Source organism: Poecilia reticulata, linkage group LG23 (assembly GCF_000633615.1).
Source record: "Poecilia reticulata strain Guanapo linkage group LG23, Guppy_female_1.0+MT, whole genome shotgun sequence".
In the NCBI taxonomy this organism is placed as follows: domain Eukaryota; kingdom Metazoa; phylum Chordata; class Actinopteri; order Cyprinodontiformes; family Poeciliidae; genus Poecilia; species Poecilia reticulata.
The window spans coordinates 7,916,887-7,941,627 of NC_024353.1; the positions used below are offsets into that span (position 1 = coordinate 7,916,887).

Here is a 24,741-nt window from a genome sequence, read left to right on the forward strand (position 1 = left end):
TTCCATACTCTTTCACACAAATTCATAAATGATTGTGAAAAGATATATTTTATTGAACGTACAACAACAACAACAACAAAACATGCATTCAAAGAGTTGCTACATTTCAGTCGTCCAAAAGCAGAGCTTCCTGTCACCGCCAACCACACAGAGCGGCAGCATCCGGTGCCAACTGAGGCCCGATCCGACTGAAGACGATCCGATCATAACGGGCTGCAACGATGTAGGAGGTAAGCATCAGCGGCAATGAAATAAGAGCACCTGCCTGTCTGGTTGAAGGAAAACCTACCTGTGGGTGACCAAGATGATGGATGAAAACCTGACTGCTGATTTTTCCAGGACATCCAGTCGTGGCAAAGAGGTTTTCATTGGCAACGGACCATCTGAAGAGAAAAGAAGTGTCTATAAAAAGTCTGACAAAAGAGGGTTGATATTTTCAATTTTGGATCATTTTGAGGTTTTAAAGGGATCCATGATTAGTTGTAACAAATTTATTTGGAAAATATTTTTATTAGATGTAAAAACAATACAGTAATAGTACTGTAGTTTATTTAGTTTTTATAGATTTTAATAAAATATTGCCACAGGAAAGTCGCCATGCTGTTCAAGCTGCAATGCATTCTGGGTAAATGGCATCAAATTGGTGCAACTGCCTGGCTCCATCCAGCCAAAGCAGTGATGAGTAATGTTATTAAGCCTTTTCAATTTGAAAAGGCGGAGCGTTGAAATCGATCGTAGCGTAGAAATGAGGTGATGACGAGGAGTGTAACGGGTGTTTTGGCAGCTTTGTTTATTGTTGACCAAAGGGAGGAAGAGGACAGAGTTGGCCGTAGAAGCTGCTGCTGCCTTCAGCGTCATAAATTAAATAATGAATGACTCTTTCCTCTGGTCAGACTGTGTGATCCAGTAAGTACTTCTATAGCTCTATAGCTCTGTGCTGTATAGGGTCCCGTGTAGTGGTAACAGCTGTTTAGGGTCTCACCTCGGTCCGGTCGGGTCGGTGGATTTAGTATCGGAGGCAGTAGTACCATTAGCATTTCAAAAGCTTCCAGCTCTGCCCGTCTCAGCAGTGCTACACCGCATTTACTTTTATCTAGTTTAGGTAACGATCACTTGTTAGAGCCTTGTTTAGTTTTGCTCCTACAAATGACTCAAAGTCTTCTGGAGAGAAATGTTGAAAGCACAGATTAGGTCCTTCGGACGTTGTGTTCTGCTCCGGCTCTCGCACTTCGCTCTTCTTTCTTTCATGTGGGGAAATGATCCAAATTCCCCATTTTTTAATTTTTTTATTTTTTTTTTTAAACAGTGACACAGTGTGGCATTATCTAAAATTACTCCAGTCAAACGCAATATGATAAACAACAACTGGGGTAAAGTTAACCTTCCTGTGTGCAAACTCCAGTACAGAATGCATCATCAACCCATCGGGTGAATAAATGGCAACCTCCAGGGGTGAAAAATGTAACAAAAGATGTCGATTTTTGAAGTAATTATAAGTTTTGGTGTATCACAAACAGCAATTTTTTTGTTAATAGGAAAATGGCAACACATTTAGGCAAAAATGTTCCACTAATCATGGATCAGTTTAAGAATCCAAATTTAAGAGATAAAGGAGAAAGTTCCTTACCTGAAAAGTCGTGCTTTGTCTTTATGAGCCGGTCTTTTCTCCTGAGGGTAACTGGATGAATTAAACATAAATTAGACGTTCTGTAGATGAATGAATGAAGCTTCGCCTCGTCCTTCCCTCACCTGGAGCGCGTGATGTCCCAGATTAGCCAATCGTTGCCCACCACGGCGCCGACTTTGATGGTGTTCGTGAGGCACCAGTCGGCGGACATGAGCGGCCCACTGTGCCCGCAGTCCAGCGACAGAATGGCCTGCTGGGTAACCAGGTCGTAAAAGCGAATCGTCCCCTTCTTCTCCGCCACCATTAACTGATCAGCAAAGACGTGCCAGAAGAGGTCAGTTCCTCCAGAAACACCAGTTTGTGCAAACTGATCGCTGTGGCTCCCAGTTAGCATGTTACATGTAAAAGTTAATGATAAGACACAAAAAAACAAAAGGAGACGGTCTCTACTGCAGCAAAAAGAATGATTTTAGGAGACGTAAGTAGAGATAAACTAAATATATCTGCAAAACAACACATCTTTAGTATAATTTTCCACATATAAATGATGGAAAAAACATTGAATTTTTATAAAATTACTTCTCTGCTGCTTGAATAGTGATCAGGTCTTAATAAAGCAGTATTTAAAGCATAGTTTGCTGTCAATAGTACCAACAAAAGCAATTCAATTACAACGTTTCCCCTAGAAAAGTTGCTAAGCGCGGTGCTTGGGGTGTTAACGCAGCCATTCATTCAGCGGTCCGCTGTGCTTTTGAGTTAAAAATTTTTTTTTTAAATTGACAGGAAATTTGAAAATATCACTTGATAATCATGTGTTATTGGAAGATTAATGCTTGAATATCAACTGTAAAGTCTTAAAAAACAAAAATAAATAAGCTGTGCTTAGCCTGGTGGGGGCCCAAGTAAAGCCTGGTGGGCCGCCAGACTTATAATTCACTGAGGGAAACCCTGAATTAGAAAAATTTGCATTGTTCAATATGCACAGGTTGAGCTTAACAAGAATTTAAAGTAAAAAAAGTCATGACACTGCAGTTTTTTGAGACTCAGAGTTTGTTCATCAAGTTAAACGGAAAGAAGAAAGAAAAAAAGTCCAGGGAAAGCTCAAATTTTTCTGACAGAAAACGCTGCAACAGTCAAGCACGGTGGTGTAGGGATGATGATCTGGGCTTTTATTGGGAACATAAGAAGCTTTTCAGGTTCTTATGTCCTGAAAAGCTAAACCTAAGAAATAATCATCTAACTATTCATTCAAATATGTGTTATCTGTGCTATAGAAGTGATTTCAATGTATTTCTCACAAAAATACACTTAATTTATTCAGACAGAAGAAACGGCTTATGTTTTAGTCGAAGGACAAAGGTTTATTTAGCTCCTCTGAGACTAAAATAGTATGTTAAAAATAGTTCAAAACAACTTCCTCCCACCTTGAATACATCCTGTGGGTGCCAGCAGACGCTCATACCCGGAGAGCGAAGTCTCAGGACGGCCGTTTCATTCCCGTCCAGGTCCCACAGCCTGCCGACACAACACCACCGGGGAAATTAACACAATTAAAATACTTCACTAAAAATACTAAAAATACTTGTTGTTTGACCTACTTTGATTTTAGAAATGATTGGGAAAAAAACAAGCCTGTGTGAGATTAATCTTCTGCAATTAGCGATGTGACAGACTAATTCTTGTTGACATGAGAACAGCTTTTGGTCTGAAACCTGCAAAAGATCAGTGCTTTTTCCTAATTAACGCCTAAATATAGCCTAAAACTAGGAAACAGACTCAGATGCTTATGTAATAATAAGAGAAGGAATTCGCTTTCCAACGCTCCTCATTTACAAACATCCTCGACTCTGACTGATATAATCCCAAATAATCCTTTTTTTCACAAACAGTACGCCCAATTATCCCCTTTTTGGAGCGTTGAGTTTGCACAACAGGGCTATAATGGATCACATTCAAGGTTACGCTGCCCCTAATTCATCAAACCTCTGCTGTTTTCTTATGATGAACACACGCTTCCCACTTTTAAAGGGAAAAGGAGTTTTTTCCCCCTTCCCTGACAGAGGGAAACGACAGCCGGAGCCGCGCTACGCTTCATCCGGATGGCAGCCGGTGTTTGGATGTGGGCGGCTCACTTACGTCAGGCGGAGGAAAGAGAGCGGGACCGAAATTCGGTGAAAATGAAACAGAAAGCACAGCCTGACCTCTGTTGTTCCTCGATTCTGGATTCATGCTTAGCCGCAGCCGAAGACTTACAGGACGAGACGAAAACTCTGGAATGCTACTAAAGTCTAAGAAATGTCATCAGCAGAGCATTTAGGCGCAAATTTCTCTATAAAAACATTTACACTCCTTGAACATTTTCCCGTTTTATCAAGTTAGGTGATTTTATGCGACAAATCCACATGAAAACGCACATAAAATTGATGACAAAATATTTAAAAAAACAAAAACAAGGAACTCCACCCCGTATACACCTTCTCCATTGTGAAACATGGTGGTGGCAGCATTGTTTCACAGAGTTGCTGCAAAGTTTTGCAACAAAGTGCAGCAAAAACAAAAATCTTTCCATTTATATAAATCTGCTAGAAACAAACTCCATCAGTCTTGCAGTTGTAGTCGAAGCAAAAAGGTGGTTACACAAAGTACACCTGGTTAGGTGTGGCTTGCAGTTGCACCTAGGAGGCTAGGTGCAATTGCAAGCCACACCTTTCAGATTTTTATTTGTAAAATTAATGTTAGAACCACCCAGGGTTCATGCAGGTTTCACCAACTCAAATTTAACTTGAGACCACTATGAATAAAATCTAAGACCTATATCACGGCTTGTTAGCTACCTAGCTTGAGAGCTACTTTTTTTACTTCTGAGAGCTACCTAGGTAGATAGAGCAACCTGGCTCTCTAGATAGCCAGCTAGAGAGCCATACGATAGCTGCTAAAGCCATTAGCAGCTTGACTCACAGCATGATATTTGGCTACCAGCTGCTAACAGCTTGTTTGTTTGCTTAACTGCCTTGAGTCACAGCCTGATTCCTAGCTACCAACTAACAGTTTGTTTGTTTACTTGCTAACCAGTTTTACCATCATAGTTTAGTCATGTCTGTGCATGACTCACATCATGATATTTGGCTACCAGCTGCTAACAGCTTGTTTGTTTGCTTGCTACCTTAACCACCTTGAGTCTCAGTTTGCTAGCTAGCTAGCTAGCAAGCAAGCATTAGCATCTTGTTATTAGTAGCCTTAATTGCCTAGAGTCAGAGAACGTAGTGAGTGAAGACGTCTGCGCATAATTTTTCTATATGGAAAAAAATACTACATAAATTTATAGGATTAAATTGTTCTGTTCTGCCTAGTCAAAATGTAAGACTTGGGATTAATATAATTGATATTAAGGCCTGAATTTTAGATAATTTATCTAATTTATTTACCCTGACCACCAAAAAACTGTTCTTCCACATTAATTGATTACTTTGTGTTTTATATCACCTAAAATCCTAAGAAGATAGACTGAAATTTGTGATTCTAGCATGTTAAAAAGTGAATAAGTTTGAGGTATTAATACTTTTATAGAGGAGGTTGCTTTGTTCCATCCTGTGGCGTGAGTGAGGACATTCCCCGTGTCTCCTGCTAGAACAGAGCCCCGTCAAAACTCGGGGCTTCTTTTCGCTTGCGGAGAAGAAACCCACTGGACCGCATGAGGAAAACAACAACTACACCCTGTTCTTTCTGACCGGTTGCCAAGCGGAGCTCAATCGCACGCAATACCACCAACAGCCAAACTTTTGGTCAACCACGCTGCCCTGCGAACGGAGAGCAGCGGCTCTCCACAAAAACAGAACCTCTGCAGGAAGAGGTGAAAGACCTTTCTGCCTCCATGCACTGCAGAGTTGAAAAGGTCGCATGAGGTCCTGTATTGTCTTATCAAAGTGTGAAGGAAAACAGCAGAGGCCTCACTGTTTGCTCTGTGCTTCCAGTAAGTGGGGAAACGAGAGCCGGTTCTCTTTAAGGGAGAAGGGTAAATAATTAAAAGCGGCTCTCTGGACGGAGATAACAGGGTCAAACTGTGTAAATCAGGAGTCTGCTTCCTCCAGTGAGCATTTTTTTATTTATTTTTTTGCCATTTTCCTCCACAAAATAAATGTTTCCCAGAAGAACATGCTTAGATAAGTACGGTTGAAAAACGTATCAGTCGATATTGATTAAATCTTTGATTGATTAAAGATCTAAAATACTGCAAACATTTATTGTTTTATCCACAGTTTTCATGCACCACTGTTGTTTTTTAAGTTTTAGGCAGTTATGAGGTACAGCGGCAAAACCTTAAACTACTGCTGCGCAAGTTACTGAACAGGCTGTTGCTAGGTAACGAAAGAATGAGTGAGTTGCTAGGTAACCAAGGAACGAGTGAGTTGCTAGGTAACCAAGGANAAGGAACGAGTGAGTTGCTAGGTAACCAAGGAACGAGTGAGTTGCTAGGTAACCAAAGAGAGTGAGTTGATTCCACTAACTTTGCTTAGCTGCTGTGATTGGTGGAGCGGCTTAAGTCTTTCTTCTGCCTACTTTCCCAGAATGCTGTGTGGTTCTGGATCGGATTTCAGTAACATCATTGGATATTACTGATCGATTTTGATCACACGTTTATTCCCGATATATATTGTTATTACTTTATCATCCAGCCCAAGCTGAAATATATTACTTGTACATAACAAGTTCATAAAATACAAATGTTCTGTCGACATCGAGAAAGATTGATCACAGTTTAATTGATCAAACAGTGGAGAAAATAACTAACATGATAAATTTATCATGACAACAATAAATCAAAATCATCATAATTAGAAATTTATCACGATAATGATACTTTTTTCACTTCTGATATCAATACAGAGGGTTTATTAATAAACAGTACTAAACTGACAAAAAAGGTTTATTTTTTTTAAACACAGATATAAATATACTTAATTAAAACTTTACCAGTACAGCACTTTAAAACACCAGTAGCTTCACAAGGTTGGTCAAAACGTAAAAAACAAAACTATTTTAATTTGTTCAGTCAGTTAAATTAGGAGTTAAATAAATAATAAAAAACTGAAACAATATGTTGATGTGAAAATAAGTTGCAACATTGTTTTAAATGGCTCAGGAAGTGCAATTATGAATTTAAATATAATGTAAAATAAATCATAATAAAGGACAAAGCATAGAATTAGATAGATCTGCACCAATACGCTGTATTATTTTTTCAATGCAGATATTAATATCAAATTAGTGCATATCTTTGATAAACGACACAATAAATGCGAGTACGTGATTGTACTGAATATTTGATTAAAACTGTCTGTTTAATAGTTACATTTAAAGTGAAAAGGCTCCACCGCTTCATTCAGAAGGGATGAGATAATATGGCAGCTGTGACGGGTTTTCCCTAACAGAACACATGCAGACGCAGATAAGGCTCCGGGATCTGGATCAAGCCCAGCTCAGAGCTGCAGGTGTGTGTTATCCGAGTTCAGCCGTGAACTCCGTCAACTCCAGATCCTCCCAGGACCCTGCAGTGCGGCCTTCTGACCTCTAGGTGGCACGCCCCCCTCCCTCCCTCGCCCCGTTGACTCCACCCTGCTCCACCCGCAGCGCGGCTCAGACTCCATCCAGCCCGAGGAAGTGGAGTGCGGCTCCCCGCCTTGATGCAGCGGCGTCAGGTTGCATACTGACTACAGCAGAGTTCCCAACGCCGCAGGAGACGGCGATGACAAAACTAAGCAAACTTATAGTGGAGGCTGTCCTGCCAAAGCCAACAGACTGACGGAGAGGTCGTGAACCGACACATGCTGACATAAACCTCCCTTCCTCCCTTTCTGAGCGGCCGCTGCTCTGTGATCGGCGCTCGGTTTGTGTGGGCTGACTGGAAGGTCGCTCCTCCGCTGCTAACCTGATCTGTCCTAATATTTCCGCCCCGCTCTTCCTCCCGCGTCCCGTATTTTCTCATCATGACAGCGTTTAAATCTTTCAGCAGATGGAGCGCTCTCCTGTTTTCTCTGGACGCCCGGCGGAGGGAGGGGAAGCGGTTCAGGAGGAGGGATTTTAATCTGGTGTGATCCAGGGCAATCTCCAAGTATTTCCTCTGATCAACTGATAAAAATGCATTTTGCACTGACCGTTCAAATATTCAAATCTATTTTAATAAACTAAAAAGGCCCACAAAGCAGGAATAGGAAAGTAAAAACAAAATCCATGTCAACTATTAGTCCAATTCAGTTCAGCTTTCCAACTAAAGTTAAAAAATTTGTAGCTTGATAGTTCAGTATGGAGTTACTGCAGATCATTTAAGAGTGGCAAGGTATTAAATATGGAACCTGGGAAAAAATAATCATAAATACGGACGGATGGATGAGCATAAATACAATCTGCTAAATATAATTGAGCAAATTATTGAAGGTAAAAGCATTTCCACATGCACAATGTGGAGATAACTCAAGAGAATGGGAACGAACAACCGTGTAACCTTATGAAAACCAATAATCACTCCCTGGGTTTCTATTGCATAAGCTGAACTTACGGAAATTTATTTGCTTAATGGAAAGAACAATCAACTGTTTTTGCACAATTTTTTGCAGTATTTCTCAATGGAAACACATTTTTGAATCATACGAGTCACATGATCAACAGCCTGATGTTACTACTGGAGGAAACGACAAAGAAGATGACAGGAAGTGGTAGTAGGATGATGGTTTGTTTTTGTTTTTTTCAGAGCAACTAGAGAAAACAACATAAAGGCTAAACTCTAAAGTGATGGAAGTTTGAGATTTACCTTCAGGGTAAGAAGCGAGGCAGGTGAAGTGATTTTCCCATGATGCCTAGTGCCTACTGTAGCAGCCTCTGGAGGCAATGCTACAATGCAATAAACTGGGGTTACTACGGCAACAATGTGAGCCCAACAAACAATTACGCCAAGCAGTAATCGATGCTAAAGGCAGCCCAAAGAAATGTTAGAGTGTTACCGTTTTGGTTTTGGACTTTGTAATTGGTTTACAGTTGAAAACGTGAAAGAAGGTGCAAAACGATAGCAGAGGTTCCAATAAAACGTTTACGATCCAATTAGAGGTGGAAATCATTAGATTGATGGTTGAACTAGAAAAGGTTAGAAAGAAACGACGCTGCGAGCTGCAGCTTCCTGTTCAGGTTCTGTCCCTCCACTGACCCTGGCTACTGACACAGTTTTTTCCCTCTCCCAACCTTAATTGAAGAGGAAAATTTAGGAACCTCGTTACAAACTCTTCCCCCCTTAGAGTCGAAAAATCCTCTGTGCAGCTAATTGGCTTTCCATATTTAACAAATTAGCAAGAAATGCTACAAAGCAGCTCAGCGGAGCATGTTGTGCTTAGCATCGGGTTTCACTGTGGAAACACAGTCAGGACTTTCTGCACCATTAACAAAGAACAGGACTGAAAATCAGAAGCTTGGAACACGCGGAGGAGCGGAAACCAAACGGCTCGGACCTGCAAGTGTGGTCATCGCTGACGGAAGCGATCTGTTTCCCCTCGGTGGGCTCGAACACCAAATGGTTAATGTAGCTGCCGTGGCCCTCCATCACCTGGGCGAAGCAGAGAGGAGACAGTCAGTAAAACTGAGCAGAGCTGGCCGCATATCTGCTTTCCGTGTGTGTGTGGTTACATTTCCTGTTTAACTAAGTAGCAAATGTCTGCGCTAAGTAGAGAGAAAGCTCCCCGTCTGAAGACGAGAGCAGTTCCAGATGTTGGGATACCTTGACTTCGTTCTGATCCTGCAGATCAGAAGTCAGCAGGCGTAGTTTTCTGTCGGCCGCCGCCGTGCAGAACCTGCAGAGAGGAAGAGAAGACGTAACAATAAACAAAAAGAGGGAACAGAAAAACACCCTGGGTGACAGACGACATCTCCGAATCAGAGTCTGTGTGTGGCAGGAACTTGGAACGGGATCGTCGGCGGGGGAACTCTGCCAGGGATATTCGAAGATAAACACGGAGAAAAACAAGACGGCTCACGCCATCTACGCGTGTCTTTGTTGGAAACCCGGTGCCGAGCCGCGGAGAGGACTTTCCCCTCTAATCAGTCCTCGTACACACCAGCGCCTGCAATTACTCACACAATTATACTAACTCACTTATGACAGGAAAAACACACACGCATCACCAGTATAAACAGACAGCGCTTCACACATTTTCAGGCGCAGGCAGATGGATTTGGCATGATGTCATTATAAATATCCTTCAGACAGCTTTGCCTCTGCAGCAGGTTAGATGAAACGCGCGCAGGCGCTAGAACGTTACAGCCTGAACATTTTGGCACGTCGGCTTTCCTTTAAAAGAACATTTGCACACTGGTGTGAGACAGAAAACACTTTAAAAGCCATCAACAACAGTGTTTGCCCCTAAATAATAATTGAAAATGTATCACTTTTTATCTGATGATCATAAAAGTACATTTCTGACATTTCAGGAAATACTTTAATACCAAAGAAATGGGTTTCTACTCATTTTTCACAAGGAAACCAACTTAATTTATCTTCTTTAAACTTTAATTTAAATACAAAAGCTCATCTTCCTTCAGAAGGAAAAATAAAACCCTTATAGTCTGAAAATCTGATAAAAAGGTTACAAACAGACCTATTGTAGGTCAGGGAAGACATTTTTAACTGAGGTTAAAAACGTCTTCAGGAAGTCCAACATTTTTCATATTTAATAAACACCTGGTGCTCTAATGTTGCTTCAACATCTACGCCATGCTTTAAAAGCCTTCTTCTTGCATCTTTAGTAACATGTATAACGATTAATGAACAACTAAACCAGCATAATTAAAACCAGTAGCTAATTCTTCCCTAGTACCCAAATTAATTTATAAAGATCTACGTCACAGATTGACCCTCAGACGATCCAATGGTCTCTGCTTTGGCAGCTTGTTAGCACTTTGTATTCCTTAGAGATCTACTATCATCACTAATTAGCAGTACTACGATGTTCATGCTAGCGATAACACCTTTGACAGGAGCTATCTTTTAGAGGAGCTTTAGACATCCTTAGTTTTGATCAGGAATAAATCCAATAAACATGTCTTGTTTTAATCAGGCATTTTTAAAGAGCACGTATTGTGCAAAATTCACACTTTGCATGTTTTTGTACATCCATTTGTGTTTCTGCTGCTTCTAAAAACATCCCAAGAGCGTAAAAAAAAATAATAAAATAAAATAAACACCAGGTCGGTTTGTTTAAAGTTTGTTTCTTTTCACATATGAGTGTAAATGATGAGTCGTGGGGCGTGGTCAGCAGACTATTCGGATTTAAAGTGGCAGAGGCCCTAAAACAGCTCATCCTGATAGGAGCTCAAAATATGCAGATTTATCCAAGAATGACTTTGTGCAAAAAAAAATAATTAATAAACATGTTTTGTATAAACTTAAGAAAAACAGGTCTTTAAAGGAGTTCTGATGAAGCTGCCTCCTATAATTTACTGATGAGTACCGACTCTGTATTCCTGTTAATCCCATCTGTGGCCATCCTGGGAAGACCGTGAACTTTGCCCTCCATGGTTTGGGTGTCGACTCTTGAAGAAGAGCCTGTTGCTCCACGCTGGCCGCTCTATTTACTAGATGACAGCCAAGCTTGAAAAATTAGCATGTGCGGTGGAAGTCAGCGGTTTTAATAGACGTCAGGCCTGTTTTTCAACACAAGCTGCAGTGGTGGCAGCTCAGCCCCCCCTCCCCCTCGCACGCCACTCGCCTCCCATCAAGCCCGTGAGAACGCTGGACTTTTCCTGGAAGGCACAGCTACGTGCCGACTGAAGGGAGAGCTTGAACCTGAGCGGGTTCTCATCAGCACAATAACATGTGCGCACGTCACAGTGCTGGCTCGAGGGTCCTGTGGAGTAAACCACAGAAGGCCAGGAATTAGCGCTGCCTTTCCTTTCCAATTACACAGAGCCTGCACGCCTCCAGGGGGAATGCAGATCCTTCACATCCACAGCTCCAATCAGGTGGAAACTCTACTTTCTAATAATCCCTCGCTGGGTTACTCCCCACCTGAAACAACTTGGCCGCGGTCCTGGACGTGTGACAGCGAGGAGTGCTGATGAATACTTTCGGACAGCGTGACTGACGCGCTCTCCCAGAGAGAAAAAAAATAAAATAAAACAATCCTGTTATTTTAAAAGTCACAGATGTCGGCTTTTCAGGGCGGAAGCGGAGGATGGCTCGACACCCTCTAATCCTCCAACAACAGTCTGATGTCATCTTACGTAACACCCCACACTGCACCGCTGCGGACATACCACCATACACTAACCCTACTGTCCTAAACAACACCTCTTCATATGGCTTTTCAGAAAAACAGCGAATCGGTCACCACATGGCAGGAAATCGAAGCACTTAAGTAGTGAAGATGAGTTTCTGAAGATTTTCAGGTGGTTGCTGATGTGGCGAGTGGGCAGACTGGTTTGAGACAACAGACACCCACTCGTTACAATCAGGGTGTGCACAGAGCAGATCAAACCTTGATGCAGCTGAGCTACAGCAGCAGCAGACCACACCCAATAGCATCCCAACAGCGAGTGTGTTTTTACACCTTATAGACTGATACATTTGTTCGATTTGTTACATTTCTTGCTGATGTGGTTCGTTTTAACACTTCCTCTCCTCGCCTGTGGAGGCGCTGCACCAAGAACCACTGAAGGAAACGACAAGATAACCTCCGAAGAAGATATGAGTGCAACTTCCTTTCCCAAAATGAAGACAAAAATTTTGTGGCGTCACATTTTAGCGGTTGTAGGATTTCTCTTTTGTCTTTTATCCTTTACTTATACTCACCCAGAATGCCCTGCACTATAACCCACTCTGGTCTACTGGTATCCGCATACGAAACAAACCAGAGCTCTCTTTAATTGACACCTAGATTTGTAGGCGGACTAGAGTTAGCTTTTTTTGGTCCATTGCATAATCACACTTCCCCAAACAAACCAAACTTTCCAGACAAATAAATTGAAGTTGGATTAAAGTGAACTAAACAGGATTGGTGAGAATGCACCAAAACTTGACAAGAGGTCCTGTGTCAGACCTCGGAAGATGCAGTCATAATTCTCTACCTTGAGACCACCAGATTCTCCGTTCGTTTTTATAGTTGTAAATCCAGAGAAATGGAATTCTGACTGTTTTCTCTGAATTCAAAGAAAAGTCAATTCTTTTCTTTTCTTGTGGCCCTATTCTTCTTCCGTATAAATGTTTCTTTAAATTTTAATAAATCAATCAAAAAGCAGATTTAAGCTCAACAAAGACGGCTATGAGTAAAAGTCACTGAATAGATGTCTTCTCATTTAAAAAATATATATTTTAAAGGACACTAAGGATCCTTAGTGTTGTACTTAAGGAAGAATGCAATCATTTTTTAATAAGGAAGTAATAATTCTTCAATTGCATGGACTGGTAACAAGAAAAAAAAAAAGCAGTTCAGGGGCCTAAAATGGCCCACAGACCACACATTGAGCACCTCTTGACTAAACCAATAATCAATTATTTGATCATTTGTGATATTTTTGTTGTTTTCTGATTAAAATGCCTGTTCAGAGGAGTTTATAGGTCAAATTATTTCACAAACACACCATGGGGTGGGATTGTTGCTAAAAGTGGTGGAAAGCATCACAGGCTGAGCTCGTGTTTCTCATCTCTGTTAGAGACTGGTGACAGGTTTGAGCCGCCGCCTGCAGCGGCTTCCTGCAGCGTTTTATCCGATTAACGATGAGTTGGAGCAATCCAGCACTGCTACATCCCTTAGAAAACTGACTGAGACTCCGCTGTCCACTGCTGAAAACTGTCCAACTGAAGGGACCTGGTTGCGAAGCAAATTTAGTGACGTGAGTTGAATTCAAATCAGAGGTGAAGTAAGGTGGGAAAAAAATCAATTATTTTTCTATATTTATTTTTGCTTGATAGTTTAAAAATAACGCAATGAAAATTAACAGCTTAACTGATTTTTTTCAAGAGTAATACTTAAATAAATACAGCTCTGGAAAAACGACAGCCCACAGCACTGAACCTCATTGAAAACCTCCCGGTTTTTCCACCAAATATTGATTTCTGAACTCTTCCTGAGTTAAAACATTCGTATTGTTTCTAAATGAGCATGAACTTGTTTTCTTTGCATTATTTGAGGTCTGAAAGTACTGCATTTTTTGGTTATTTTTCTGCAATACTACATTCTTGCTTCTAATTTCAGAGACATGTCAATAGTTCATAAAATAAAAAGACAATGTTCATTTTCTTCAAACATATACCTATAAAAAGAAGTAAAATCAAATAAACTGATCATTTTAAGTGGTCTCTTAATTTTTCCCAGAGCTGTAAAAGTAATAGCTTTGAGGTTGTTTTCTTTAATCCAGAAAGAAGCTTTTTTTTGCCTATACATCACATTTTTATCCTTGCAGTTCAACTGTCACAGGAAACAAAATTAATTCAATTACATTAGAAGACGAAGAGGGCAAGTCTTTTCCAATCAGGCAGATATTAAACCTTGCTTCCAGCTGTGTAGCACATTGAGCCTCCAAGTGAAAAAAGTCCTTTCAACAGCCAACTTGCAGCCCTAATCAAACACTTCCAAGCAAAGCATTTGGATTATCGCACCAATGAAGAAGCATCTGAGCAGCCAAGGGGCTCTTGTGGTTGATATTAGAGCAAAAATAAACTTAAACTCCTGAACATGGATGTCAGTGAAACCTTTGCATTGTGTGTGGGCTGCAAAACAAACAGCATATCTAATCCTTAATGATACAATATGCCGTTACCAGTCAACATGTGAATTATCTTGAAAGGCGATACCTGATGGTGGGTATCCTGTCCAACCGCGACTCGGGACTCCAAGCCAGAGCGTCAACCCGCAAGTCATGATGAAAAACTCGGAGAGCATTGAACTGGACCCCGTCCACCTCCATGTCCTCCTCCTGCGGAAGCAGATTCGTGTTTAACGGCAAAGACAAACACTGCGGTGGGTAAATCTGGCAGCGTGGAGCCACATCTCTTACTTGGAAGAGGCAGGTGCCCACCACCACATACTGGTTTCCACCGTAGGCCAGCAGAGAGGCAGGAGAACCCGAGCTGAAAGGGCTGAACTCGACCACGTGGACATAGTCCTCACACGTCACTGTGTAGCTGGGACTGCGGGTCAGGTCCTCCTGCATGTCGGGATCTGGCAAAGTTGGCTTCAGGTCAGAGATCTACTGGAAGCGCAGCAATAAAACAGGAAACAGACAAGCCACATTAGTTCGCAGACGAACGATAAGCTTTGGCTGACACTGTAAAAGGCAGATTTTCATCTCTGAATAAACAGATACAGGTTGTTAAAATTAAACTTAGATTCAGTCCAGTAGGAAAAGCAGAACCCATGCTAGAACATAATGTTACTACCTCAAGCCTCAGTTTACTTTCCGGGGATTTTATGAGATTAACCAGCACAGAGTCGTACCTAGCCCTTTATTCTGACACCTCCTGCAACCAGTTCCCTACAGAGGACACCCAATAATCCCAGTATAAATAACACTGTTCGGTGAAGGGTTCAGAGGTTTTTATAGAGAACAGCAGTGAACAAGAAGACCCCAGGAACGTCACAGAAACATCAGGGTTAAAGCCTGCAGAAGACACTTAGAGCTGAGGGTTTCCATGCAAACTGACTCATCTTAAAATAATTTTTTTTTAAAAATGGGTAAAAAATTTAACCTGTGCGGGGAAGTTCAATACAAAATTTACTCTTTTTAATTTGTAAGATTGACTACGAATGCTTTTGTGTCTTCCTACTTTTGTCCATATTTGTTGGAACGAAGTGTTAATTAACTATACACATAATTTCCCTCTGATTTGCTGGAAGTAAGCTTAAATAATACATACAATCGTAACAAATCACTTATGTACAGCTTCTCCTGAAGTATGGCTGGTATTTAGCAGTAATAAACAGTTCATGCCGTCTTTCTTAACTCAAACGTATTCTTCTTTACTAAAACGACAGGTGTTGAAGCTAAGCGTAAAAGTCACATGGATACGAAGTATAAAGGTTGTCTACTTTCATAGTCCAAATGGACCACAGATGAATTAGTTTTGTTATAAGGGTGTGTTCATATCATAAACGCAAATATAACGTGAATATTTACCGAGTTGGTCTTTAAATGGGCTCGCTGAATCAAATACAGCGCGCCTTGGAAATGTTTTCTGCCCTATTTCCGAATACGTCACCGGAGCGTACCATTGACTGAAAAAATTAGGGAGGATGGGTGTTAGACAAACCCACAAATATAGAGTTAGTTTACAAACTACTGCAATAAAATATTATTCAAGTCTTTTCTATATCAATATTTTAAAAATGTACTATCACAACGTCGCAAAATTTGACGGACATTCAAAACAATATCGGGAAAAAAAACAACTGATTCTTGCTCAGAGCTGATTGGCTGGAAGGTAAAACGTCATCGTAGATTTAAACGTTCAAATCGGCAGCTGGTTTCTGGTTGACTCGCTGCTGAAGGCTGGGAACATTATAACAGGTTAGAACTGATTAATCCAAAGTTTATTGACATTTCTATAAATGTATGCCAGAACAATAATAACGGAGGCATAAATACAACTATACTTAAAAAGAAAAAAATGTATTAATTCAAAACGACTGTTAAATAATTTAAAGTTGTAGGCTCTCAGGGAGCTATTGTCCATTTAGAAAGAAATCAACACGAATCAGTCGTGGTGTACTTTTAAATTTACTTTATTTAGACTTAGCTTTTTTATTTGGCATTTCAATGAGTGCATGTAATATGCTTGGTAATTATTGTAAATTTATCTTAATGTATTTTAACATTTTATGTGGTTGTCTGCTTTATTAAAATAATAAACTGCCAGCAAACATGTCAGTCAGCCCATAAGGGAAAATCTGTAAAAAGTGGAACCCTCTATAAACAGATAAAAAAAATTGCCATGATGTAATTCATGCAAAAGGAGCCCCAACCAAGTATTAATTGCATAAAAATGGTTGTACTTCTCAGAATCCTGAAATTTCTGAAGATAAAAATTTTTTCATTGATCTTATGTAATACTCAAATTTTCAGAGACACAAAATTTTTGGCTTTCATTATTTGCAAGACTTAATCACAAAAAACACAACAAATAAAGGCTTGAAATATTTCACCACATATGTAATAAATCTGTACGAGTTCCACTATCGGAAGCTCTTGACAAATATTGAGCGTCTCATGATATTTCAGTATTTTAGATGTACTTGTAAATGTTCAGGACAGTTTTCTGTAGCTTTTCTTTTAGGAAACAATGACAGCATTCGCAGAACATCTGAAGCTGATGGTAAAAACCTTCAGAAAGGAGTCCCACAGGGTTTTACCATCAGAGAGGACCACCGTCCACGGAGCCGACAGCATGCTGATGGCGCTTCAGTTGGCCATGGCTGAGGTCAACAAGCAGGTAGCAGATTAGCTTCTCTATTTGTTAGTATTCAAAAATGTAACCAGGATTAACAAATAAATAATAGTTAAGGTATCCAAGAGCAGGGTTTCCTCAAGAAAACTTGCTGAGCCCAGTGGTTGGACGGTAGGGCGGTCATTCATCCAGCGGCCCGTTGTGTTTTTGAGTTAAAAAATGTTTCAAGTTGACAGAAAATGTGAAAATATCACTTGATAATTATGCATTGTTGAAAGATTGGGAGACTAATAAACATTTTTAATAAAAGTTACGTACTGCAGCTTTAAAGTAAATGTTCTGCTGCAGCAGCATAACCTCAAAATTTAATTTAAGTATGTTTATCCCGGGAAAGCAATTCAATATTACAAAAAAAAACCTTTTCCTTTTGTAATGCAGTCTAACAAAGTTCTTCCATTTGGAAGAGATTTTCTGGACAAAATGAGGCATACTGGAAAAAAATGCTTTAATTACATGTTAATATTAATAACTGACACTCTTATTTTCCCTACCATTAAGGTTTATTAAACAAAGTAGTACAAATTAAACTCATCTCTTCACATCCTGATGTTGCACAGCCTTCCAGTTGCATTCTTTTTTTTTTTTTTGGTTTTGTTTTAGTTTCTGCTCCTGCCTCGATTTGTCCTTGGCTGTTAGTACTCACCATCTCTTCTCCTCCCGTCGACAGCATCAGGGAGAGTTCAAGGTGGATCTGAGCGACGTCCTGATGGCGTGGAAACACCTTCTGCTGGACAAACTTCACCTGCCGCCACCCGGCGCCGCTCGCCTGGAGAACTCCGAGCTCTTCCTGGAGGTGTACCAATCTTTCCTGAAACGCTCCAACACTGTGGACCTTACGGATGTTCTGGCCTTGAACAAGGAGCTGAGAGCGGCGGGTTCGGATCCGGAGGAACTTGTGAGCGCGGTGAGCAGGAGCTGGACGATATCAAAATCAATGTTTTATTATTAGAAGAGATAGAGATGAGGATAATAAATGACTTTTCAACAGTTTTTCACATTCCAAATACAAACTTTTGACGTATTTTTGGGGATTTTATGTGGATGATTGCGATTAAGAAAGGAAAGTGTGAGGTTTTCACATTTCTGCCCCCTTTTACATTGATAGCACTAAATAAAATCCAGTCCAGCAGTTGTGTCAACTTCATTATCAGCATGATTGACAACAAATGGCAAACAAGGATTATTTTCTGCAGGGAAAATTGATTACACTAATTGTACAACAGTCCTAAAAACAGTTTTAGAGTTTTATACATCATTAATTGGAATTTACCATCATAAGAAATTATAGTAAATGATAGATGGCAGGATAAATGATCTATAACTTCAGCTCCAACCAACAGTTCCTTATAAATTAATGACTCATGACTAGAGCTGCACTGATTGCAGTTTTTTGGCCAATCTCCGGTTACCGTTATTTGGATATTTGCTTGTGAACAAGTTGAGTTTAGCTTTGTGAAGATTTACAAATTTGCACTGTGAGTGTTGACCTTGGCTTAGAGAGAGCAGATGTCATGAATGAATTTGACATAAAACATAATGCAAGTTGAAAGTTTAGCCTCCTTTTTAGCATTTTACATTTGGCAGCAGGCTAACCTGACAAAGATAATGCAGTATTTTAATTCCACAGTAGAGAAAACCATGTACTTTCAGTAAGTAGATACAGGAAAAAAAATATTGGCATTGGTATCGGTTATCAGCCAAATTATTTTTAGTATATCGGCACATCGGATATCAGCCACATGGTGCATCCCTAAGTTAAACCTCTCTCACCGAAAAGCAGAAGACAACAGGGATTGATTTTTAGTCTTTTGCAGAAGTAAATAATACTATACTTTCACATGAAAGTATAGGCCGATCACCAACCTCCCAAAATTAAGGAAGTCGGTTCACCCCTGCTCAGGATACAAATGTGTGCCACACTTTTCAGATTTTCAAGCACTTTTCCTTCCACTTCTTAACTTTTCATTGGTCACATAAAATCCCAAGAAAACATGTTACTACAAAAATAAAGGTGATAGTTGAAGAAGTATAAATAAATGGTAAAATAGTGGAAAACTCTAACATGTTGCTTGTTCCTTTACCAAGATCCAGCTGTTTGAGTTCCTGTCAGGTAACATGGAAACCCCAGATTCATCAGCTCCTTTAACGCCGTCTAGTCAAAGCAGGCGCTGCCGCTCCCAGGTAGGCCCAATCCTGTAATAAATCCTCTCTGTTTCCACTTATAGCAGTGTGCAAGCCTTTTTACCTGCTTGCTCTGATCCAGGTTTTTGCTTTTCCAGCCTTTCTGGTCTGGAAACCATCCTGTTCCTATTGACAGGAACTCTATATCACATCACTCAGGTTTCAGAGTGTAATGTGAAATCAATTACGGCGCGGATGTTTAACACTTGGCTCGGTGTGGAGCTCAACAGGAGCTTCTGTAACACAGTCTGCTTCCTCCTTCTGTCACTTGCTAATTTATGAGGTTTCAGCCAAGACTTGCTTCTATTTTACCACTTTTAGGGCGCTTTCATTCTTTATGAGCTCAAAACAGCCCAAGTTTGAGTGCTTTGCTGTGAAACAACCGTTATATTTGCCCTTTCTGATATAATCTGAGATTTTGGTGAATTGTTTACAAAGTACCGAACATAAAAGGAGAAAAATGTAGAAATTCACTGCAAATGCAAAAAAAAAGAAAAAAAAGTAAGTTGTTGAATGGATATTCACTTATCCATCTGTGTGTCTACTCGTTTTTTCCACCTGTTCTGCTGTCATCAATCTATCAATCCATTCATCAATTCATCAATCTATTCATCAAGGTTTCCCCTCAGAAAACTTGCTAAGCCTGGTGGTTGAGGCGCTAGGGCAGTTATTCATCCAGCGGCCCATCGTGTTTTTGAGTTAAAAAATGTTTAAAGTTGACAGGAAATTTGAAAACATCACTTGATAATTATGTGTTATTGGAAGATTAATACTTGAACACCAACTTTAAAGACTTAAAAATGCAAATATAAAAAAAAAAGTTAAGTAGATAAGCAATGCCAAGTCTGGTGGAGGCACAAGTAAAGCCTGGCGACCCGCCAGGCTTATAAGACACTGGGAGAAACCCTGATTCATTCTCTCATCAGTCAATCAGCTTGAGGAGTTTTGAGTGAAACATTTTTGACTTAATTTCCTCTACGAAAGGGTCGTTTTTTTCAGCAAATAGCCTTTTTTGAGTCTACATGTCAGGTAATAATTGATAACCATGTAATTAAGTACGAACTTAGCTGGTGATTATTTTGATAATCAATTAATCGTGATTCATTGTGATTCATTGTAATTAATCCAATTAATCATTTCATTCCTACATCTATCCGTCCCCCTTTCAGTCTGGTTTCATGTTTAATGCCTGACTTCTCTAATAACAGATACCTGCTGATTGTGTTGCTAAAACAATATTTCCTGTGATTAAATGATTCATCTTTATGCTAAAATGATCTGTTTTCTGTTTGTTGGCGCAGATAAAAATGGCAGTGAGGCGAGTTTTCTGCTCCTATCTGAGTTTGCTGGTGAACTCTAAGAACGACATGGCCTTGGCCCTCACCCTCAACGTTCCCTGTCGCTCTCTGCAACGGCAGGCATTCACTGACGTCAAGCGTGCCGCGCGAGACAGCCAAACATCTCTCTTCCTGGTAAGAAGATCCACATTTATTCAGTTCACACATTAGCAGCACAACTAAACATGGAGTCTTTTTTGTAGCTGCAACATTTGGGGGGTTTTTTGTGGCCTTTTCAGGCTGTGACATCTTTTGTTAGAGCCATCCAGATTGGAGGGAAGGGCTACGCACCCGCAGAGTCTGATCCCCTCAGGAAGCATATCAAAGGCCTGTCTGACTACGTCCAGTTCATGGACAACCTGGAGGAAATACTGGGGGAAATTTCTGACCCAAGGTACGCAGCACAGCTTCATCCCAACTTGGACTGCAGTTCACAGTGTAACTTGTTAATTTGTACTTGATATTCTTGTCTGGAGTTAAAGATTCGTGGTAGTTTTTAAGGTACTCTTTGGGTAAAAACTTGTAGTAGTAAGAGTAGCACTACTTCAACATATTTTTACTCAAGTAAAAGTAAAAAGTAGCCATCCAAGAAATTAAAAAGTCTGCCCAACTACTGAGTAACTATAAAATAATTATTAATCATTTCATATTTAAAAATTACACAATCAGGTAGTCCAAAATATAAAGTTTACAGGAAATGTTGGTATTTTAAGGATATAATAATTATTAGAAGTAACAAAATTAGATAAAAGAAAATGTTACCAAATCAGTGTCTTTCAATTAAAAAATAATGAAACTTTAACAGAAGCTGCTCGAGTTTTTGGTTAAAACATGTTTGTTTTTCATTCAGAGGGGAAAAAGTCCGGAAATTTCATTCAAGTAAAAGTAGTGGTAGTTTATAATAAAATTACACAAGTAAAAATAAATCTTAAATTAAAGTTAACATTTCTTTCCTTTGTGGTGAAATCACTTTACTTTAGCACATTTAGCTCTCAGGATGTGCCTGAAAGCCAAACCAGGCACATCCTGTTCAAGGTAAGAGGGTGGGAATTTTTCCAGCTTCCTGGATAAGGAGCAGGCCAGCACACGTATTCACTTATTCACACCTGTAGTCAGAAAATACACCTGTGCAAAAGCAGGTTCTTATTTCAGAAAAATCCAATTCATTTTTTTTTTTTTTTCAAGACAACACAAGATAAGCGTGTTAAGTTTTGCAACATCAAAGCCGGGCTTCTTCTGGTTCCCTGACTTTGATCAATCGTTGCGCTCTGCACATCATTACAGATCAGGTTTAGACGTCAAGGAGCTTGGCGCCACAACAAAAGCGATTATCAGAAATGATTTTTCCGTTCAATCACGTAGATTTGCAAGGGAAAGCCGTTTCAGGTCTTCAGTCCCTGAAGTGAAATAATCTCTTTCTGTTCAGACATAACATGTTGTCATGTTTATGCAGTGTGAACTCCAGCTGCTTTTCAGAGGGCTTTTCAGTTCATCCCGACTAATGAGATGTTGATTACCTCGTCCAACATGCATCTTTCAACAAGCAGGGCCTTTACGTTCTCAGCAGAGTACTGTATTCCCTCAAACACCTTCAGCGCCCCTCGTTCAGCGAACATCTGTTTTCCCAAGTGATATTGTTACTGAGCCTCAGTGTTGGGTCACGGTCGGAGCACCACCTTTCCACCTTGTGGACGTCTTTTCTTGCATGCCTTAGTGCACTTAACAATGAATCCAGTAAATGCTGAAAGGTACGGCTGAGTGCAAGGTGACTTTATTACAAGTTGGGAACATTTTTCACAACTATTACTATTGGCAAAGCATTGCAATGAAATAAAAACACTGAAATGCGTTTGCTTTGCCTTTAAAGCCAATGTCCAAATAACTGAAAGCAAAGCTGCAGTATATCTTGTGAGTGCTTAAAATTGAGTATTTACGTACTCTGTTGGACGATATGTCACAATATAAGTGTTTTATATCCGTCTAATGATAAATATTGATTCGTTTTTTTGTTTTAAATATCTGAAAAGCTGCCAAACTACATAGTGTCGTGGCATTTACTGTTTCATTCAGCTTTCACTCACTTGTTGTTTGTTTCTAACAAGTTATGAGGCGGTGGTGAAACCTTAAACTGCTGCTGTGTCAGTTACTCAACAGGTTGTTGCTAGGTAACCATAGAGTGAGCAAGTTGCTAGGCAACCAGAGTGAGAGAGTGAGTGGATTCCACCAAACTTGTAAGAGTTTTAGTAGTTGCTTACAGTGAGGTTTTAGTGAAATTATTGAATATCAGATATCATTTATTGATATCGATCAAAAGTCTATCACCATATATACAGTTATTGATTTTACTCGGTTGAAGATTTTCTCACTGTCTGACAGTAAAATCAATTTAAACCTTTACTATTTTAGGTTGTTTCTTTGTGTGTAAATGCCAACATGGTGTCTGGAGAATTTAGTTTTTTTTTTTTTTTTACTTCCTTCAGTGAATGTGGAGCCAGGCTGCTGGCCGCCATCAGAGCAGCTTTGGTGAAAGGACGCAGTACTGGGGATCCAGTTTACGCTGCTGCAGAAGAAACTACAAAAGAGCTAAAAGAGAGGATTGTCCAGCTTCACCAGACCCAGAAACAAGCTGCTAATGTGGATGGGACGGGTATAAGTCCTGCTAGGGTAATCGTCATCCTCATCTCTAAAGGCTCTACGCTATTAGATTTCACTGTAAAGTTCTGATTGCAGCCGTTTCCGTTCTCAGCCAAAAGCTTACGCTGTCAACCACGCCACTGCATACGGAGGGCGAGAAACGGTAAAGGTGCTAACAGCGCTGCTTGACGAAGAAGCCGTGGCTCCGCCGTGTGGTAACAAGGCAGACCTGCTGTCTGAAGACCAGCCGGTCCTCAGCGGAGCCGAGGGAACCTGTGTCCTCACGCTGTTCAGGTTGGTCACAAGCTCAAAAAGCAGAGTCTGAGTTCAGCTAGCACAAACTGGGCACTGGGTTTTTTTAAGAGCTTAAAGGGAAGTTTTTATGTAATCTTCCGAAGAAGTTGTTTAAAGATGAGCTGCAACACTTCCTGGAACAGGTTAGGTTAGGTCTATGGGTGATACAAAGCATGTTCATTTGTTTTTTGCATAAAATATTTCTTACATAATGAGATTTAAGTCTGCTCTGCTCTGCAGATTTTGAGCTCCTCTCAGAAAGAGCTGTTTTACGGCCTCTTGCCACTTTAAACCTAAATAAGCTGCTGTTGGCAACTTAACATTTACACTCGCATGTGAAAATGGCTGCAGACAGATAACCAAATATCTTTGAAAAGCAAAAGTGGAGCCTCCTCCACAACCAACAAGAATGCCGGAAGTGGTTTCTGAATAGTAAATCAACAATAAAACGCGTATCTTTTCCAGCAGCCATTATACCAGCTGGCAAAATATGCTGGAGCTCTGCTTGGGTTGCTAGGTGATGGTCTGAGGTTGCTAGGTAACAGTGCCTGCTGATTTGGGACATTCTGGAGGTTTTATGAGAGAGCTCATTTTCCAGACAACAAAATACATTAATTATTGCCAAAAAAAAACAGCTAGGTTGTTTTGTTTTCTTTTTTTTTAACTGCTTAGCCTATTTATAGAAGAAGTAGAGACCCAAATGGAAGTACAAAAAAAACATCCAAAATGTAAATTTTGCAGAAAGAAACAGACTAAAACCTGATGCTTTATAAGAATTTAGATCATTTAGAAATGTTCTCAAAATATCACAAAAAAAAGGATTCATTCTGCAACCCTCTTGTCTAACGGAACAAAATATTCAGGTTAGATTCACCTGACTGATTCCAGTTTCCACCAGGGTTGGTTTTGGAATCCCTCAGGGTTCTGTGGTTGGACCCGTCCTTTTTGTTTCATGTATGGTTCCCCTGAAATAAGAGAGAATTGGATGAATGTTTTGTATGCTGACTGCACTAAAACCTGATTAATTCAATCAGTTAAATGGCTGAAATAATTTAAAGACATGCAGCTTTCTTCTTTTAAAGCTCCTGCTTTTCAAGCTGCTGTCAGTCATTTCTTCTGAATGGTATACATTTAGCTGTCAGTAATGTAAAGAATCACAATTTTTCTAAAAAGAACATGTCATTCTATAA

At 40.1% G+C, this 24,741-nt stretch overlaps 2 protein-coding genes and 1 long non-coding RNA gene across 8 annotated transcripts in view; 1 reads left to right on the forward strand and 2 right to left on the reverse strand.

Annotated features, from left to right (window-relative positions):
• nup37 (nucleoporin 37) lies at positions 1-17,866 on the reverse strand. Of its 4 annotated transcripts, none has more exons than XM_008400900.2 (10): positions 17,749-17,866; positions 14,660-14,851; positions 14,457-14,578; positions 9,387-9,459; positions 9,121-9,215; positions 3,052-3,142; positions 1,750-1,934; positions 1,628-1,678; positions 290-383; positions 1-213 (listed from the first exon to the last, which is right to left on the reverse strand). In XM_008400900.2, exons 1-10 carry the CDS (start codon positions 17,773-17,775, stop codon positions 100-102), a joined length of 1,044 nt encoding a protein of 347 aa, XP_008399122.1. In that variant the 5' UTR covers positions 17,776-17,866; the 3' UTR covers positions 1-99. The 4 variants fall into 4 exon arrangements, with proteins under 4 accessions (XP_008399122.1, XP_008399123.1, XP_008399124.1 ...); XM_008400901.1 differs by having other exon boundaries at positions 14,660-14,854; positions 17,749-17,838; XM_008400902.1 differs by lacking the exon at positions 17,749-17,866 and adding an exon at positions 15,779-15,882.
• The window catches only part of parpbp (PARP1 binding protein), a 17,671-nt gene continuing 9,040 nt past the window's right edge, over positions 16,111-24,741 (forward strand). Inside the window, exons 1-8 of one of the 3 annotated variants that reach the window (XM_008400904.2) lie at positions 16,111-16,168; positions 16,935-17,090; positions 17,773-18,009; positions 19,191-19,286; positions 20,588-20,758; positions 20,863-21,017; positions 23,104-23,287; positions 23,370-23,551. In XM_008400904.2, the coding sequence (XP_008399126.1) occupies positions 16,941-17,090; positions 17,773-18,009; positions 19,191-19,286; positions 20,588-20,758; positions 20,863-21,017; positions 23,104-23,287; positions 23,370-23,551 (1,175 nt within the window). In that variant the 5' untranslated portion in view covers positions 16,111-16,168; positions 16,935-16,940. Of the gene's footprint in view, positions 16,169-16,922; positions 17,091-17,772; positions 18,010-19,190; positions 19,287-20,587; positions 20,759-20,862; positions 21,018-23,103; positions 23,288-23,369; positions 23,552-24,741 lie in introns of all 3 variants that reach the window. The other 2 variants (XM_008400905.2, XM_017302665.1) reach the window with 2 other exon arrangements.
• The window catches only part of LOC108165859 (uncharacterized), a 7,312-nt gene continuing 502 nt past the window's right edge, over positions 17,932-24,741 (reverse strand). The window contains exons 2-3 of the long non-coding RNA XR_001776179.1: positions 24,426-24,516; positions 17,932-18,020 (exon numbers count right to left, since the gene is read on the reverse strand). This is a non-coding gene — a long non-coding RNA (uncharacterized LOC108165859). The remainder of the gene's footprint in view (positions 18,021-24,425; positions 24,517-24,741) is intronic.